Source organism: Bubalus kerabau, chromosome 20 (assembly GCF_029407905.1).
Source record: "Bubalus kerabau isolate K-KA32 ecotype Philippines breed swamp buffalo chromosome 20, PCC_UOA_SB_1v2, whole genome shotgun sequence".
NCBI lineage: Eukaryota > Metazoa > Chordata > Mammalia > Artiodactyla > Bovidae > Bubalus > Bubalus kerabau.
In genome coordinates, this window is record NC_073643.1 from 39,006,246 (window position 1) to 39,026,497 (window position 20,252).

Below are 20,252 nucleotides of genomic sequence, written 5' to 3' on the forward strand. Positions count from 1 at the left end.
TAGAAAACCTGGGTTAGTATAAAAGTTGGGAGCAGAAAGGAAAATGTTCTAAGCTTGACCGATTTTACAGGAATAATTTGGGGAAAAGGTCTTGGGCAGGGGGTTCTTCCTGTGCAAAATATACTTTTGGTTCTTTCTTGACCCTGTAAGGCTATGTGGGACCCTGTAAACGACCCTCCACTTTGTCACCCAGAGTCCACCGGTACGTGGCATTTCTTCCTTACAAACTGCCCATCAGAGACTCACTCTTCTAGGAGGAAATCTATCGGTCTTAACTAATACGGATTCTCATGCTTCTACTGGTGTTCATAAGAGACGCTCTGAGCAGGTAGTTGGTCCAAGTTTGTGATTCTAGGCAGCAGCTTTCCCTGCCTGCCTCAGTTGCCCCATCTGGAAGCGAGTGCTCGTAATACTTTATCTAATAGGAAATGAAGTAGGATGTTAAAGGACTTTGAAATTTTTGCTTATTGAGGTCTAATTCATACAGCATAAGATATACCCTTTGAAGGTGTGCAATTCAGTGGTTTTTAGTATATTCACAAAGTTGGACAACCATTACTACTGCCTAATTCCAGGTCATTTTTATCATCTAAAAAGAAACCCCAGATGCATCAGCAGCCACTCCCCTTTCTCCCCCCGTCCCCAGCCCTGACAACCATTCATCTAGTCTCTCCATGAATTTGCATATTCTGGACATTTTGTATAAGTGGATTAATGCAACATATGACCTTCCGTGCATGGCTTCATTCACTTAGCATGATGTTTTTGTGGTTAACCTAAGTTACAGCGTGTATCAGTACCTTCCTTTTTATGACTGAATAATAAGCAACTGTATATATCACATTTTGTTTAGCCATTTATTAATTGGTGGGCACTTAAGTTGTTTCCACTTTTTGACTGTTTTAAACAAAGCTGCTGTGGACATTCATATACAGATTTTTTTTGCAGGCATATATTTTCTGTCCTCTTGAGTTTATATCCAGGAGTGGAATTGCCGGGCCATATGGTAGTTCTATGTTTAACTTTTTGAGGGGATCTAAACTGTCTTCCAGAGCAGCTACACCATTTTACATTTGCAGCTATCAACGAATGAGAATTCCAATTTCTCACATTCCCCTCAGTAGTTATTACTGTCTGTCTTTTAAATTATAGTCACCTGTGCTATGCTGTGCTTAGTCGTTCAGTCGTGTCCAACTCTTTGGGACTCCATGAACTGTAGCTCACCAGGCTCCTCTGTCCATGGGATTCTCCAGGCAAGCATACTGGAGTGGGTTGCCATGCCCTCCTCCAGAGGATCTTCCTAACCCAGGGATTGAACCCGGTTTCCCACATGGAAGCCGATTCTTTATTCTCTGAGCCACCAGGGAAGCCATATAGTCACCTTAGTGGGTATGAAATAACATCACATGGTGGTTTTGATTGGATTTTTCTTAATGGTTTAGAATGTTTATCTTTTTTTCCATGTGTTTGTTGGCTATTTGCATATCTTCTTTTGGAGAGTAATGTCTCATTAAGTCTTTTGCATATTTTTTCAGTTGGGTGATTTTCTTTATTGTGTCCTTGTGAAACTTGTTTATATATTTTGGAGTCTAGTCACTTAGATCTGTGATTTGCAAGTATTTTCTCCCATCCTGTAGTTATATTTTCACTTTCTTAATGATGTCCTTTGAAGCATGTAAGTTTTGATTTCAATGAAATCCAGCTTCCGATGTCTCGTTTGTTGCTTATGCTTTTAGTGTCGTAGCTAAGAAACCATTGCCTAACTGGAAACAAGAGGTTTTGAAAATTTACATCTTTACTTTTCTCCTAGACATTTTATAATATTTTTGCTTTTACATTTAGGTCTTTGATCCCCTTTGAGTTAACTTTTATATATGGTGTGAGGTAGGGGTTCAGTTTATTCTTTTGCATGCAGTTATTCAGTTGTACCAGGCAGGTTTATTGAAAAGACTGTTCTTTCCTCCATTGAATGTCCTTGTCACCCTTGTCAATCGTCATTTGGCCATAAATGTCTGAGATTATTTCTGCCTTGATTACTGCAGTTTGTAGTACGTTCTTAAATCTGTGCTTTGAAATTGAAAACAAGTCTGTCTCATGGGTCAAAAGAGAAATACCTCTGAGGGTTAGGCGGTTACCGTAAATAAAGGTGACTCATTTTAAGGGAACAGCAAGTGGTGAAAAATATGACAAACTGCAGAACTCATCACTCATCTGAAAGCAACAACCCCTTTTATTGTCGCCATGCAGGAATGTATAGCACACGTTGCCAAATACTGTATTTTCAAAAAACACCCGGGATCCCAGGTGTTTATATGACATTTCTCATTTTCAAAAAATACCATATATAATCCAAATTAAACAGATAATGGCCAAAATGTCCATGAGCTGCCAGCTGTTAGTCCTGCTCTATATTCTTTTCGGTAGACCATTCTTTGTCTGAATACACTGTGGTTAAATTAATCACTGGCCAGGTCAGAAACTGTTTAAATGTGCTTTAGGAAAATCCACATGTGGAAACTGATATAGGTATAGAGTAAATATATACGTATCTACTTCTGTTTAATAATGTGCGGGTGGGACCAGTTTTCCTACCGTTTTAGTCTGGGGCCCTCATAGCTTTCCTCCTTCACAGTGTATTCTCATGGCTGTTTCTTATCCACTGACCTTTCGGCCTCTCCGTCTGCAGATCATCTTTGCAGATGAATGCACAGAAGCCGAGGGGCGACACTGGCACATGAAACACTTCTGCTGCTTCGAGTGTGAGACGGTGCTGGGTGGCCAGCGCTACATCATGAAGGAGGGAAGGCCCTACTGCTGCCACTGCTTTGAGTCCTTGTATGCAGAATATTGCGACACCTGTGCCCAGCACATAGGTGAGGCAACACTTGGTGCTCATCCTGGTCCTACTCTGACTGGATCTCCTTTGTGTCTGGTATAGTTAGAATCCCTTTGGTTGCAAGCAATAGCAATCCAACTGATACTCCCTTAAGTGAAAAAGGGAATGTCTTGGTTCATTGTACTGGAGAAGCCAGGGAGGATGTTGGTTTCAGGTAAGGATGGATCAAGGGATTGAAGAGAATCTGGTTTTGGTTTTGTTTTTGTTTTTTGTCTGTGTCTCAGCTTGCCTTCTGTTGGCATCATTTGGCAACAGAGTGCCTTCACAAGGTATCACAATGACCCCCACACTTATACATACCAGCTTTAGCACTGTTCTCTAAAAAGGATGGAATCGTGACTTTTCCAGTATCCAAGTCAGGTCCTCCAAATAGAAATGCTATAGCCGGCCATTAGGTCATCTGTTCCACCCTAGAAAGAAATGAATAGGGGGTTCCTGTTGGTCTGACTGAGTCATAGACCCACCCCCAAGGCGGGGCTACATGATGGACAGTCTTAACTACCAAGCAGAGGAGGAGAGGTCTCAGAGGCGGGGGAAATAGAAACAGTTGCCTTCCACAGCCTCCTCAGAAAACCTCGGGGATCAGCAGAAGGAGGAAACAGAATGGTCCTCTTGGTAGGAAAAGATAGTCAAGGAAACCAAGTGGCAACTGGCATGCATGTCCTGAAAGAAATCAGCAAAATCCGACCCAGCCAAAAAACAAAGCGAGAGAACCTCAAATAGCTCCGAAGCTATAAACGCCTCAAATAAGTGGCAGATTTGAGATGGTGAAAATCATTTTCCCTTTTCAAGTAACGGATTTGTTCAGCCCTTCAACACTATTCCTGATCATGCAGCATCTGGAGCGTCTTCACTCAGCTCGCCTGTTCTGGCACCTTGAGAATGAGCTGCCCTTTAAAAAGAGAAGAGAAGTTGGCAGTGGATGAATGTCTCTGAGACCAGCAGCCTTATCTTCCTGTGGCTTGTGCAGTTCCAAGAAATCTGCCTGGAGGCTGCCAACTCCTTACCTATAGTGGGGAGGTGTGGAGATCATCAGTCTGGGAGCCCGTTTTACCTCACTTAAAAGATTTTATCGGGAACAAAAAGAGGTGGCCTTGTCTCCCTGGTTCATCAGAAGTGATGCAGTCAGATGAAAAGTTAGTTCATAACTTGAAGGGCTTGGATGCTGATAAAAATCATAGCTTTCAGACACCTACTATATCCTCAGGGGTCCTTTGTCACTGGAGGGTCCATCCCGTGGGCTCAGACCTGCTTCCACGGAGCCCTTCTGAGCTGAAGTCCCTGCCAGGCCCAAGGATGAGCAGTGCTATGCTGACCTGGGTCCAGCAGCATTCCCATCTGGGAGCTGGGCTGTCACGAAAAACCCCCTTTCCCCAACCCCTGAAATCTTCACCTCTTACAGCCCGATGCCTCAACCGGGTTCCCACCAGCTTCTGTTTCTCACAAGTCAAAGCAGTTAAACAGACATACTTCCCTTTATTCTGAGAGATAGGAAAGGAAAAGACCCTGATGCTGGGAAGGACTAAGGGCAGGAAGAGAAGAGGGCATTAGAGGATGAGATGGTTGGATGGCATCATCAACTCAATGGACATGAGTTTGAGCAAACTCTGAGAGATGGTGAAAGACAGGCAAGCCTGGTGTGCTGCAGTCCACGAGATTGCAAAGAATCAGACATGACTGAGCGACTGAACAACAAGGAAAGGCGGGTCTTGATCTGGACAAGGGGCTGGGGGTGGGACTCGATCAGGAGAGGTGGTGTGAGGTGCTGACCCAGCATGCTCACCGTGGCTCTGAGTCTACAGGGAGATGCCTGCCTGGATGAGAGGGGCAGAGCGCACAGACACCTTGCATACAGCAGCCATCCTCCTGCTTGTTCGTTTTCTGTTTCTTCTGTCCCTTTTCAGTGAGAGTGAAAAGCCTCTCCAGAAACTGCCACTTAAAATTTTCGCCCAGCAGCTTGGAAGAGAGAAAATACATGTGTCACCATGGCATGCACACCTCTGTTTTCCCCTCTTTCTGTCCTCTTTAGCTTTGATTGCCATTCCCTTCTCCTTCCCTCTGAAATCCATAAAAAGACATCCATGCTTTATCAGAAAGGGGGACCACTGTGGCCTGCAGCATTATCACTGCTGCAGTTAAAATGTTGTCCCTGATTTATTTTTTTCCCTTAAATCCACTTTTCTGTAAAACATACTTTTCCTGCAGCAGAGAAAGGGTGTGCTCTGTGTATCATGCATACCACAGTGTCTGGGTGCTCTGCTCTGACCATATTATCCAAATATTCCCTATTTATACAGCCGCGCAGCGCGGACCCTGCATCAGGCAGCTGTTGCCAGGGCAACGGTACTTTTGCCTGCACACAGCAGAGTAAACAGTCCTATAAACAGACCAAGGCTGTAGCAGCGGTAGACATATACACCCTCAGAGAAGTACTTAAAGGGCTTAGAGAGGGAATAAAAAAGGAACGCTTAGATGTGGAACGGCCAAGCCCTTTTCCAGATGTTTAGAGTTCAGGAGCAGTTCAGAGCACCATCTGACATCGTTGATGTTTATCAGGGACCACGTTCCTATGTCGGCTGGGCCGCTTTGGAACACGCCTCATCCTCCACTCTCCCCACCGCGACCCAGCCTTGTGCGGGGCCTCCACCCCCAGAACTAGGCCCGCACTGCTCCATCTGAGCGTGTTCCCTTGCAGGAGCACGGAGAGGCAGCTGGTGGAGCACAGGCCATAGGAACTGGACTTCCCACACCTCTGACAGGCAGCAGCTGCTGGGGAGGCTGCGCTGAGTTGGAGCTCACTGCGAGGACCCAGGGCAGCCGGGTGTCAGCTCCAGTTCTCGGGACGAGGAGGACGGGGAGGGGGAGGACCTAGCCAGCCTCAGCTCTTTCTTGAACAGCATCCAGATAGCAGCGCTCAGGGCAGAGAGAGACAGGTGTTGAGACCTCATGAACACACAAGAAGACCAAGAGTTAGCAGAGTCTAAGCACTGACTATCTTAACTCAGTTCTCACAGCAGCCCCAAGAAGTAAGTACTGTTATTATCCCTGTTTTAGTGTGGAGGAGATGCAGGCACAGAGACGTGAAGCCACTTGCCTAAGGTCACACAGTCCTTCAGCAGCTGTACTAAGCTGATGGGTTTCAGAGTCTTTATAACCTGCTGGCATGGTGTGGAGCTGTGTTTTGAACCTGTATTTTTCTGAGTCCTGAGGCCTCACTCTGCCTGCCTCTGCTCCCTCCAATAGCCTGGTGAAGGAAGTGTTTTTGTGGGAGTTTTGCTTTGTTTTAAATTTTTATTGGAGTATATAGTCGCTTTACAATGTTGTGTTAGTTTATACTAAATAGAAAGTTAATCAGCCGCACATCTATATATATATAGTATATATATGTATATATATATACTATATATATATATATATGTCCTCTTTGGGAGGATTTCCTTCCCATTTAGGTCACCACAGAGCATTGAGTAGAGTTCCCTGTGCTACACAGTAGGTTCTTATCATCTGTTTTATACTTAGTATCAATAGTGTATATATGTCAATCCCAATCTCCCAGTTTATCCCACCCCCTTTCCCTCTTGGTGTCCATACATTTGCTCTCTACATCTGTGTCCCACTTTCTGCTTTGTAAATAAGATTTGTCTATATCAATTTTTTTTCAGATTCTACGTATATGTGTTTATATATGAAATGTTTTTCTTTTGGTAACTTACTTTACTCTGAATGACAGCCTCTAGGTCCATCCATGTCTCTACAAATGACCCAATTTTTCTCCTTTCATTGCTGAGTAATATTCCATTGTGTGTGTGGAGCCCCAGCTCTGGGCCTGCTGTCTCTAGCCCCATCCCCGCCAGTTCTCACTCCTCCTGGGGAAGTGGTGCTGTGACAGGGACTTGATTGAGTGTCTCACTCACCTTGGGGTGCCCTTGTGGCTTCTCCTGTCCTTCTAAATATCCCCTTTCGGTCCCTATAGCCTGACACCTAAATAAGCAGAGACCCCCTTAATTTGGGGAGGAGCTCCTAGGAGAAGATCATACCTTACTCTTTTCTCTCTCTCTGGACCAGGGACATAAAGACAGTGAGGCGAACACAGAGAGGGCCCGGAGAGGCTGCTGCACTCTTGGCCTTTGGCTCTTGCCCTTCTCCTTTTCCCTGTTTCTCATTCACACCCTCTCTAGACAAGTCTCTAAAGGTTATTCCTGGAAAGTTCAGACTCAGGACCGTCAGCCACCACAGGTGACAGTTCCCATCCATACTGCCTGTCAGGGAAGACATTTATCACGAGCTATGAGGAGTCTGGCCAAGGTCCCCTCCTCTCCCACAGTCACTGCTGGGCCTGCACTCCTATGGGGGTGCGGGAAGGGGCCCCCACCACTGCCGGCTCTCATTCTGCCTGTTTAGTAACTGCTGTCAAAAGGTCTCCCTGTGTGGTTACCTTAGTAACGGATGCAGGTGCCTCTCTCACTGACCTGGCGCAGGTCACATGCACAACCTTAAACTAGTTATTGGGTTTGGAGGAGATATGGTATTTTTATTGAACAGTGGCAGTCCAGCTGTGGCTTTAGCCCCACCCAAAGCTCATGGCCCAAGGGTGGCAGGAAGATGGTGTCTCACCACGGGGTTAAGTCCTGTAACTGGAAGAGGGCAGAACAGCCAGGGCTATGGGAAATTCCTGGAAGCAGGTGTGATAAGATTATATAAACCAGGCACAGCTTTGGCACAGGGAGGAAGTTACACAAGGGATATGCATGCTTAAGGTAAGGAGATGTCTTTGACAAACCAGGTCCAAGTTATTCCTTACCATGAGCTGAAATCCACTTTTTTCCTTTCCACTGAGCTGCTAAACTGATGTCCCCTTAGAGTGTCATACGCTAGTGAAGGGATTTGGTTCACTTGCCCATTCCACATGTGAAGAGGCCCTGGGGCATGAGCCCCAGGCCATGTTCATGGAAATACCCCGGAAACTTCATCATCCAGCTTCACTTTTAGTAATTAATAGATGCATGTATGTAGTGGCTCATTGTCAAGCAGTATTCGTGCTGTGAAGAAAATACAGCAGGTGAGGATGGACAACAGTCAAGGGTAGCTGTGAGGGTGGACAGGACCACGAAGTAGAGTGAAAGAGACAATTATCAAGGTCATGGTTAGGAGCCAGACGTGCTGGGTGTAGATCTCGTCTGTGATTGCTAGCTCTTGTATACTGAGCAAGTTATTTAATCACCTATGCCTCTGTGTTCTCATCTGAAAAGTGGACATAGTATTAGAGATCTGCCTCCTGCAGTTGAGAGGTTAAGTGAGTTCACATATATGCAAAGCATTTAAAGCAGTGATTCTCACACCTGAGTATCATCATTGCTGTTTATCTGGAGGAATGTGCCCTGGTCAGAAGGATTCATGGACAGGCCACTTTGATCTGGTTTCTCTGCCCTCAGGGCACATGAGTTAAGGAGGACCTGACTGGTAAAACACGGTGACTGTCATAAGACATGAATACTGTTTACGCGGGAGCCTGATAGTCGACCTATAGATATTTTATTCTGCAGCATCTAGAACCCCGAGTCAAACCAGGGTGCTGTACGTTTCATGTCGTGTCACAGCACTTGGAGCAGCTCGTCACCCTATTCGTGTCCCTTCTTTTCCCAGGAATTGACCAAGGTCAAATGACCTATGATGGCCAACACTGGCACGCCACTGAGACTTGTTTCTGCTGCGCTCACTGCAAGAAGTCGCTCCTGGGGCGGCCTTTCCTCCCCAAACAAGGCCAGATCTTCTGCTCCCGAGCGTGCAGCGCTGGCGAGGACCCCAATGGCTCAGACTCCTCTGATTCCGCTTTCCAGAACGCCCGGGCCAAGGAGTCCCGGCGCAGCGCCAAGATCGGCAAGAACAAAGGCAAGACAGAGGAGCCGCTGCTCAACCAGCACAGCCAGCTGCAGGTGAGCTCCAACCGGCTGTCGGCCGACGTGGACCCTCTGTCACTGCAGATGGACCTGCTCAGCCTGTCCAGCCAGACACCCAGCCTCAACCGGGACCCCATCTGGAGGAGCCGGGACGAGCCATACCACTACGGGAACAAGCTGGAGCAGAGCCAGCCGCAGAGCCCCTTGCAGCTCCTCAGCCAGTGCAACATCAGAACTTCCTACAGCCCCGGCGGGCAGGGCGCTGGAGCCCAGACCGACGTGTGGGCCAAGCACTTCGGCAACCCGAAGAGGAGCTCCTCACTGGCCATGAAGGGCCACGGTGGCAGCTTCATCAAGGAGTGCCGGGAGGACTACTACCCGGGCAGGCTGCGGTCCCAGGAGAGCTACAGTGACATGTCCAGCCAGAGCTTCAGCGAAACCCGGGGCAGCATCCCAGTCCCCAAGTACGAGGAAGAGGAGGAGGAGGAAGGGGGCTTGTCCGCTCAGCAGTGTCGGACCCGGCACCCCATCAGCTCACTGAAGTACACTGAGGACATGACGCCCACCGAGCAGACCCCGCGGGGCTCCATGGAGTCGCTGGCACTGTCTAATGCAACAGGTAGGTTCTGGTCTCCTGGTACCCTGAGAATGTTCTCGGGGTCCTCTGATTTCCGGTCCTCAGGACTTTTGTGTCATGCCTGCCACATGCCCTCCTCCACCAGGTTGTCGAGGAAGGTGAACCCCATGCCGATGGCTCCTGACACAGGGGTTAAGGTGCCTGTGATGAACATGGTGCTCGCATGTTGAGAACATGATGCCAAGGAAGAGGAGCGAGAGAGACAGGGAAGGACAGGGGGAGGAGCCAAGTGGAAAATGCTGTCTGGGCTGGGGTCACGCTTCAGCCTGAGCCCACAGGGGGCTCTGGAGGATGAGTGGGACCATACGGTGGGGTGGGTTCCTTTTTGGGACAAAGGGACGGATGCTTTGCTCAGTCATGTCAGTCAGTCATTGGTCCTGGGCAACTGGAGAGCTACTTGGGGATGAGGTTGTGGATGTGGGCACAGGGGCAGGAGAGCGCCTCTCAGCCAAAAGCGACATTAAAGAGAAGGGGTGGGCGGTTGTGAGCTCCAGTATCTTTTTAGGGAGCTGGTTTTAGTGTGTGGATAAAGATGAAAGAAATGAGGACAGATAAGGAGCAAGCAGGCAGGCTGAGAAGGACAAAAGTGTTGAGAGAGACATAAGACAGACAGACAATCCATTGCCTGCTCTTGCCAACTACATTGTCCAGCTGTTTTGTGTACACGTGTAGACAGTGTCGGCATTCTCCAAGATGCCACTGTGCAAAGTGTCATCTGAGGAGCAGGTCTATCCACAGTGCACCCAGAGATAAGTACTGATATTAACAGTGTTTGCACACTCTGGGAGCAATTTGACATTATTGAAACATCCAAGCGCATGTTCACTGTGCTTGTCTCTGCTGGTTCAGGTGTAGACTGGACAAGGTGTTACAAACCGGTGGATGAGTTGTCTGTGGCATGTGCTGGGTGTCAGTCCTGTTCAGGTGGGTCACATATCAGGCCATACTGGTCTGAAATATGAAAACTGGTCCTTCACTCCAGATAGATGGAGAAATGCTGCTTGAAGGAGCATTGAGTGTCTCTGCCTTTTGTGGATGGGACACCAGGAAGGAGACACATGTCTGTCCATTCCAGTAGGGATCCCAGAGTCAAATGTGTCTGTCCCAGTGAAAACTGGGACAGCCTTATACACATCAGCCCCCTCTGGAGGGACAGCCGCCGCTGGGCTCCAGCTGGTTGTTGCCGCTTGCAGGAATGTTTATTTGTTTATTCAACTAAGAGTGATATAGCACTCACCATGTGCCAAACATTGTTCCAAGCACTTGATAAATAGTCACTCAGTTAAATCATCACAACTCTTTGAAAGAGAGAGACTTTTAACATTCTCAGTTCAGAGTAGAAGAAACTGAAGCACAAAGAGGTTGAAGCACCTGCCTAAAGTCATCCAACTTTTCAAAGCAGAGATTGGAACCTCTGCATGTGACCCCAGAGCAGCGCTCTTCTGCACATCAGGCTGCCAACCTCATCTGAGCTCCATGCTGTCAGATCTTCCAGGTTCCCAAATAAGTTAAAATTTTGGATTTTTTTTTTTTAATGTAAAGCCGATTGGAACTCTCTGCTGGACGCAAAATGTGTCTCTGAGTTGTAGGATATATGTAGGTTGTGTTATTAACCTCATCATCCTCTCCGATGCTTTCACAGCTGTGTGCTCCTTTGTCTTGGAGGACAAAGAGCAGATATCTTTACCCCCATGTTTCAGATGAAAAAAATGAGGCCTTGGTGACTAAGCATGTTGCCTAATGTCATACAAAGGTGCAATTAGCACAGAGTGATGACTGCCTGGCTTCCAGCCCAGTTTGTACTGTTCTCAAAAGATTTATATGCTATAATTATTTAAGAGGCCAGGAGATATGTATGTAATTCAGACTTTGAAGTGGAGTTTCTCAAAGCTAGACCACCTGTATCAGAATCATTGGCTGCTTGATTGAAACATGAATTCCAGGGCCTCCTCTCCAGCCCCAGGATATCAGACCCAGTAGAGGTGGGGCCCAGGAACCTGCATTTTGAACAACTCTCTGCTGGTGCTCATACAACCTACTGTCTAGAGCAGTTGTTCTTGGGTTTGTCTGTTCTGACTTGATTGTCCTCACAGTGTAACTTAGGAGGAAATCAGGAGATCCTGATTGGAGATTCAGTTCAGTTCAGTCGTTCAGTCGTGTCTGACTCTTTGCGACCCCATGAATTGCAGCACGCCAGGCCTCCCAGTCCATCACCTACTCCCAGAGTTTACCCAAATTCACGTCCATCGAGTCAGTGATGCCATCCATCCATCTCATCCTCTGTCGTCCCCTTCTCCTCCTGCTCCCAATCCCTCCCAGCATCAGAGTCTTTTCCAGTGAGTCAACTCTTCTCATGAGATGGCCAAAGTATTGGAGTTTCAGCTTTAGCATCAGTCCTTCCAAAGAATACCCAGGACTGATCTCCTTTAGAATGGACTGGTTGGATCTCCTTGCAGTCCAAGGGACTCTCAAGAGTCTTCTCTTGAGAAGAAAGGTCTTTTGAACACCACAGTCCAAAAGCATCAATTCTTCAGTGCTCAGCTTTCTTCACAGTCCAACTTTCACATCCATATAAGACCACTGGAAAAACCACAGCCTTGACTAGACGGACCTTTGCTGGCAAAGCAACGTCTCTGCTTTTGAATATGCTATCTAGGGGTCATAACTTTCCTTCCAAGGAGTAAGCTTCTTTTAATTTCATGGCTGCAGTCACCATCTACAGTGATTCTGGAGCCCAAAAAAATAAAGTCTGACACTGTTTCCCCACCTATTTCCCATGAAGTGATGGGACCAGATGCCATGATCTTCATTTTCTGAATGTTGAACTTTAAGCCAACTTCTTCACTCTCCTCTTTCACCTTCATCAAGAGGCTCTTTAGTTCCTCTCCACTTTCTGCCATAAGGGTGGTGTCATCTGCATATCTGAGGTTATTGATATTTCTCCCAGCAATCTTGATTCCAACTTGCACTTCTTCCAGCCCAGCGTTTCTCATGATGTACTCTGCATATAAGTTAAATAAGCAGGGTGACAACATACAGCCTTGACGTACTCCTTTTCCTATTTGGAACCAGTCTGTTGTTCCATGTCCAGTTCTAACTGTTGCTTCCTGACCTGCATATATGTTTCTCAAGAGGCAGATCAGGTGGTCTAGTATTCCCATCTCTTTCAGAATTTTCCAAAGTTTATTGTGATCCACACAGTGAAAGGCCTTGGCATAATCAATAAAGCAGAAATAGATGTTTTTCTGGAACTCTCTTCCTTTTTCGATGATCCAGCGGATGTTGGCCGTTTGATCTCTGGTTCCTCTGCCTTTTCTAAAACCAGCTTGAACATCTGGAAGATTGGAGGTTAGAGGTTGAAGAATGTTGGAAAGACCAACAAAGTACATTTGAAGAATATATAGTCTCCGACCCTAAGGAAAAGGCAGGTAATTTATCCTCAAGATTTTCTGTAGATCCTTGGGCAAAGCAGCAAATGCCCCTCTGTCTCTGAGAAGTTTTTGGAAAGCAGCCCTGAACCACGTCTGACAGAGCAGAGAAAAATTGCCCAGACCAGCACTGTCTGATACAGTAGCCACAAGCCACATGTGACTATTGAAATTTGAGTAATCAAGATGAAATGAAAATTTCAGGCCATTAGCTATACAAGCCACCTTTCAAGTGCTCACCAGCCATGAGCTGAATTTTAAATTTCATTTCATTTTAATCAGTTTCATTTTCAATCACCACGTGTAGCTAAACCAGAGGCTACCCTATGGATGGCACAGATGAAGGGAGGGAGCTGTTAGGGTGGGCAGAATTTCAACCCCATTATTAACCTTTTTGGGCTTCCCTGGTGACTCAGCTAGTGAAGAATCCACCTGCAATGTGGAAGACCTGGGTTCTCTCCCTTGGTTGGGAAGATGCCCTGGAGAAGGGAACAGCTACCCGCTCTGGTATTCTGGTCGGAGAATTCCATGGACTGTAGAGTCCATGGGATCGCAAAGAGTTTGACACAACTGAGTGACTTTCATTATCATTAATATCTTTGGGAATTCTGTTCTGAGCCCTGGTTTTTCAAATTCTAACTGAATTCTTGGTTTGGAGTACCATTTCTGGAGTTACACTCCCTAGGTTCAAATCCAGCCTTCCTATAGGAGCTGTGTGGCCTTAAAGCAGTCACTTAAATTCCTTAAGGTTCAATGGCCTCATCTATGCTATTTGATGAATAATAGGACTTCCTTTGTAGGGTTTCTGTAGAAGGAAATGATCATACACTTAAACACACTAATATAGTCTTTGACACACATGACTGTCTCCAATGGTTACCTGAGTTTTTATTTTTTATTTTTCTCTCTCATCCTAAACATACTGGTGCATGGTTTTGGCCTCTCGGGATGTTTTGGCTTCTGCTATCTCCCAGCATCCAGCTACCATGCAGGTTTTCATTTTTAGGTTTGAAACTGTTTCTGTGGGCTCCTTTTTTCCCTAATCAACCTGAGAAGAGCATGGAAAACAGGCCTAAAGAAATCCATTTTGAGCCCCTGTGTTTCCATGGATCTGTCAGACACTGCAGTGTTGGAAGGGAGATTATAGCTAATATTTGCAGCACCATTCGTAGCATCCTTCACCATGAGACCTCACCCTGAACGCCTTTCACATATACCAAGGACAAAACTAGTCTTTTTGCAGCTGACCCTTACTGTTGCATGTGAATTTTGCTGGAAAATTCAGTAGTTTTTTGAGAATGCAGCATTGTGAACTGTGTGTATCTTTAAACCCTAGAATCCCAGGCTATGAGTGAAGGTTGTTTAGTCACTGAGTTGTGTCTGACCATTTCATGACCTGTTCCTCTGTCCACGGGATTTTCCAGGCAAGAATACTGGGGTGGGTAGCTATTCCCTTTTCCAGAGGATCTTCCTGATCCAAGGATCAAGCCTGCATCTCCTGATTGTCAAGAGGATTCTTTACCACTCAGCCACCAAGGAATCCCTGGGAGTGAAAGTACAAATCACAAAAGGCTCAGTCAAAAATACCTTGATCTTTCAGCGAAAACTAGGTTTCAAGATAATGGATTTTTTTTTTTTTCTCTTCCATCGCCAGTAACTTGTTGTTAACTATGTCTGCAGTGTTTAATCTGGCATGAAGCATGAGCTTTTTGTGGGCAGCATTTTTTCCTTACAGCAAGTCTGAAAAGCCAGGGAGCCCCATGGCTTGCCAGCCTCAAATCTCAGCTGGACACCTGAAGTTTTTGTTTAGAAGTGGGAGTGGACTCTCCCTTATCATCAGCAAACGTGGTCCATCCCTTCTGCTCACTCAGAGTGAATCAGGCGGGCTTGGTCACCATTTGCACCCCCCACTAAATGGAGTCTTGCAGAAGCTCTTTAAAAAAAAAAAAATTAACTGCACTGTGCAGCATGTGGGAGATAGTTCCCTGACCAAGAATCGGACCCGCAAACCCTGCAGTAAAAGCGTGGATTCTTAACCACTGGACCACCAGGGAAGTCCATTGCAGAAGCTCTTTGGCCCTGCCATTGTCTAACCATGCCTCTAAAGCAGCTTGCAGCCTGGGTGATGGTAGTATTATAAATAGGAGTAACAAAATCAACAACAGCTACCATTACCGGATGTTTATCATGTACTAAGGATGGTTTTAAGTACTTTACAGGAAGTAACTCACAACACCCTGTGAGGTAGATAGAGTTATTTCCATTTTATAGGTAACTTAAGTGAGACCAAGTAGCCCGAGGCCACATGGCTCGGAAGTAGAGGACCGGGATTCCTAGCTCCAGAGCCTGTGCCCTGGACCCTGTGCCATGGCAGGAATGCTTGATGGTGACGATATAAGTGCAGATAATCATAACAGATCACTGACTGGGACAGGACCTGGTAACAACTTCATATATAACATCTCTTCCAGTCTTCATAACAGCCCTGTGAGACAAGTCTGATTATTATACCCGTTTTACACTAAAGTGTAAAGTGTGCATGACATGAGTACACTAAAGTGCAGAGACATTGTGACCTCCGCATGGCCCCCACTAATGGCCAGGACCTGAGCCCTATGTGTGGTAGTCTTCAAAGCCCTTACTCTGAACCTCGATCTGCATCTTCACGGGAAGGGTGGTGTTCACAGTCTAGAGATTTGCACAGTGACTCTTTGAAGAGAAAAGGATTCCTTTTCCTGTGCAGCCAGTTTGTGGATGGGTCTGTTAGGCTCAGGCGGGGCTAGAGGGAAGCCTGAGAGCGCCAATGGAGAACTGAACGGCAGAAGCAAGGGAGGTGGTCCAAGGTGATGTGCCCAGGTGAGAGGCAGGAAAGACAAAGGAGATGAGTACAAACCATCCTGGGGTGGGCACCCAGGCAGGAGGCCATAGTGCAAGGTGGAGTCTGGGTTCAAGTCACACTGGAGCAGACATAGAATAGAGCTGGAATTGGGAGTGGTGACTTCAGGTAGATGCCACACAACAGCCGGAGACTGTCAGCTGGTCCCCAGGAAGGGGGGACAGTGGTGAGACTGACGCTAGGGCTGTTCCTTAAGGATCAGCCAGATTCTATAAGGAGTGAAGGGTCAGGGAGAGCTGGGACCTGGAGAATCAAAATGCAGATGTGGATCGGAGGGAGGGAGGGGAAAGGCAGTTTCTCTGTTCATTCACTCAGTCAGTAAGCAGCTGTGACTGGAGCGCCTGCCCTGAGCTACAGGAGAAGGAAGGAGAGCATGGGCTGTAGGCCAGTCTGCCAGCTGGAAACTGGAGTTTGTGGTTTAATACCTATGTGACCTCGGGCAAACCTGGCTTATCTATTCTGTCTCACTGTCTCACAGTATCACATTGTCCTCATTTTTTTTTTTTTTTTTTTGGTGGGGGGTGGTGTTGGGGGGAGCCCACAGTACATGGCTTGTAGGATTTCAGTTCCCAGACCAGGGATTGAACCCAAACCATGACAGTGAAAGTGCTGAATCCTAACCACTGGATCACCAGGGAACTCTTTTACTGTCTTCATCTTCCAAATGAAATGATAACATTGCCTTGTAGAGTTGTTGTGGGAATTAAATAAGTAAATTCCCATAAAGAATTTAGCACAATGCCTGATACCCTCTGAGTTACTGTTAGAGATTACACTTAGTAGGTGCCATGCCTCTGCAAGGTGCTAAGGTTGCAGTGAGCAAGGACATGGCCTTGCCCTCCTGCTCCTCATAGTGTAGTAGAATTTAATACATAGTAGCCTTCTAACCTCAGATATGCAGATGACACCACCCTTATGGCAGACAGTGAAGACGAACTAAAAAGACTCTTGATGAAAGTGAAAGAGGAGAGTGAAAAAGTTGGCTTAAAGCTCAACATTCAGAAAATGAAGATCATGGCATCTGGTCCCATGACTTCATGGGAAATAGATGGGGAAACAGTGGAAACAGTGTCAGACTTTATTTTACTGGGCTCCAAAATCACTGTAGATGGTGACTGCAGCTGTGAAATTAAAAGACGCTTACTCCTTGGAAGGAAAGTTATGACCAACCTAGATAGTATATTCAAAAGCAGAGACATAACTTTGCCAACAAAGGTCCGTCTAGTCAAGGCTATGGTTTTTCCAGTGGTCATGTATGGATGTGAGAGTTGGACTGTGAAGAAAGCTGAACGCCGAAGAATTGATGCTTTTGAACTGTGGTGTTGGAAAAGGCTCTTGAGAGTCCCTTGGACTGCAAGGAGATCCAACCAGTCCATTCTAAAGGAGATCAGTCCTGGATGTTCTTTGGAAGGAATGATGCTAAAGCTGAAACTCCAGTACTTTGGCCACCTCATGCGAAGAGTTGACTCACTGGAAAAGACTCTGATGCTGGGAGGGATTGGGGGCAGGAGGAGAAGGGGACGACAGAGGATGAGATGGCTGGATAACGTTACCAACTCGATGGACATGAGCTTGGGTGAACTCCGGGAGTTGGTGATGGACAGGGAGGCCTGGCGTGCTGTAATTCATGGGGTTGCAAAGAGTCGGACACAACTAAGCGACTGAACTGAACCATCTAATTGTACTATTTAAAATTACATCAGTGATAAATGTGGGGCTAGGAGGGTATACAGAGAGGGCTCTAGCTAAGTTAGGAAGATCAGAGAGGACAGAAAAAAAATGCTTAAGGGAGTAAAGGGGAAGGCGTATTCCAGGTAGCAAGAGCAGCACATGCAAAGGTCCTGTGGTAGGATGTATGGCAAATATAAAGACCTGAAAGAAGGCCCTATGGCTGGGTGATGCACAGAGGATAATAAGGCTGGAAGGCACAGGGGGAATAGTGTAGAACCACTTCAGATAGTTTAAGGGTTTGGGCCTTTCCACTAAGGACAGTGCAAGCACTTGAAGTTACAGGCCAACAGGGAGGAAAATGACATGATCAGGTTTGCATTCTGGAAAGATGGCTTCAGCTGCTCTGTGGGGAATTGACTTTAAGAGGGTAAGTGCTGATACAGAGAGACCCATTAGGAGGCAATCCAGGATGTGCAGCCAGGAGAAGAGATGAAGGCGGCAGCCCCCAAGGTGTAAACACAGCAGTGACTGAAGAGCGTGCATGTGATCGTGACCTAGGAGAGGAAATTGGCAGAGCTGGGGGAACAATACCGGGAGGCAGAATTGCATGGATGTCAAAACATAAAAGTTGGATCAGTTTGCCTACTCTGTGATTTTTTGACCCAGGCCAGCATTGGCAGAAAGTCCATGCATCATTGGCTTGGATACTCAGACACACAACAGAGATAAAAACCTGCCATCTTTGATTAGTGTTGTATTGGCGTGGCACATCCACACCTTTATTATCTTTTTATTGAGCTATAGTTGATTTATATTATCATATCAGTTTCAGGTATACAACATAGTAATTCAGTATTGCTATAGATGATATTCCTTTTAAAGTTATTACAAAATAATGGCTGTATTTTCCTGTGCTGTATTATATACCCTATTGCTTATTTATTATAAGCATATATACATAGCACATTCACACCTTTAACACACATCACCTACACACTTTGACAAGGAAAGCTCAGTTGCACAACGACTGGACATATTGATTGCTAGCGGGTAATGGGGTAATTTTTTTTTTTTCAGCATTTATGGCAAACTTAAAAAGAAGGACAAAGAAACTTAAGTGTGAGAATCTGAAGTAACAAATGGAACAGCCCACTTTACCAAGAATGTCTGAGATGTTTCTTAATCCTTTTAATGTGAAACATTTGTATATTTAATTTAGGCAGGAACATTTCTCCCATTCTTCTGCATAGCTTAGATATCCATCCTCTAACCCAATTTCTGTATTTAAATTGTTGGATAAAACTTCCTAAGCAGCTGGTACCCGTGACTCGAGGAGTTAGCCCTCAAAGGTTCTTATAAATCATATGGCCCAGGACTTTCTGATCCTTTCCTCCATGGGGAAGACGCGGAAGATGCCAAGTCTGGAATTACAGGTTTGAAAACCTGGAACTCACCTTGAGTTCTGTTGTTTGGTCCCAGAGCCAACCCCAGGTCTACTTGGGGAAATGCATAGGGATCGTCTTTGTTCACTGGAATTATGGAACTCTTTTGTTTGCAAGCCTCAGAGTCCCAGTTCCAATGGGTGTAAACAAACATGCTTTTTGTTTTTCATCACGAAGTACAGAGTTCCCAGACTGGAAATTCCTGGTACAGCTGGATCCAGGCACACAAACGATGGCATCAGGACTCAGCCTCTTTCCTGTCTCAGGTCTTGTTTTCTGCATGGTGGCATCATTCTCAAGTGACTCTTCCCTGGAGTAAGAGAGGGTGCTCAGCAACCCCAGGCTAACATCTGTTAACATCAGGTCAAGGCGAATGGGCTGATCTTCTTTAATAGTGTCCGTGACAGTCCCAGAATTGAGTTGCATTTGTGTGACTTTGGTCACCTAACATTTGTTAAACTAACTCCCAGGTTGGGAGGGAGCTGGAGGGAATCATTGATCTGATTGGCCAAGCCTGGGTCACATGTCCATCCTGGGAACTGGGCAAGTAGGGTCAAGGTCATCAAAACTGTAGGAATGGAAAATGGAGAAGAGGAGCTTCTCAAAGGGAAATCCAGATAGTCTTTACAAAAGAGGAGGGATGGTGCTGCAGGAGTACAAACCACAGGCATGGCACCCATCTGGGACTGACCACCCCCCATACACACACCTTGATCTGGTTCCTTCCTCCAAAAACCCCACCATTTGAACTTGACATCAAATGTTCATTATGGTTGTTAGCCATGTTTTTTTTTTTTGTTTTTTTTTTTTGTTTTTTTTTTTTATGGAGACAAAGCTCTGGTCTTTGGGACATGTCCCTGTGTTGATTGTAATGTGAAGGTTCTAGATGGTTTGGAGGGGCAGGTTAGATGGTACCCAACCTTCTGGCTCTGTGTTGAGGATGTGATTCAGGAGTGCTTTCTGACTGGTTTCGTGGGCTGACTTCCTTGGTGCCCGCACCACCCCCCCCCCCCCCCGACAAGAAAGCATGCCCTCTTGGCAGTTCTCAGCTCTGAACCAGGCTCACAGACCAGGCACCAGATGAAAGCCAGCAGAGCGAATGTCATAGGAGAATCTGTTCCTTGTTTTTTGCTGAGTCAAAGCTTTGGTGTGTGGGAAAGCAGAGGACATTGTCAGAGCCAGGGGAGACAGATGGAGAACAATGGACAGACAGACAGAGCCCAGTCCACAGTAGCTACCTGTCATGGTCTCACTGATATATTCTGGGTCCAGAGAAACTTTTCCAGTGTCCTGGTTTTTAATAACCACTCAGGAGGCTTATTTATAACCTCCTTGGGCATGAGCAGTCAGCTATGCTGAGAGTAAGTAACCGTGGTTGCTGACAG

At 46.3% G+C, this 20,252-nt stretch overlaps 1 protein-coding gene across 6 annotated transcripts in view; it reads left to right on the forward strand.

The window, feature by feature from the left end:
• The window catches only part of PRICKLE2 (prickle planar cell polarity protein 2), a 389,100-nt gene that overhangs the window by 338,488 nt on the left and 30,360 nt on the right, over positions 1–20,252 (forward strand). For all 6 annotated transcript variants that reach the window (XM_055558403.1, XM_055558402.1, XM_055558407.1 and 3 more), the window contains 2 exons: positions 2,687–2,873; positions 8,540–9,412. In XM_055558403.1, the coding sequence (XP_055414378.1) occupies positions 2,687–2,873; positions 8,540–9,412 (1,060 nt within the window). The remainder of the gene's footprint in view (positions 1–2,686; positions 2,874–8,539; positions 9,413–20,252) is intronic.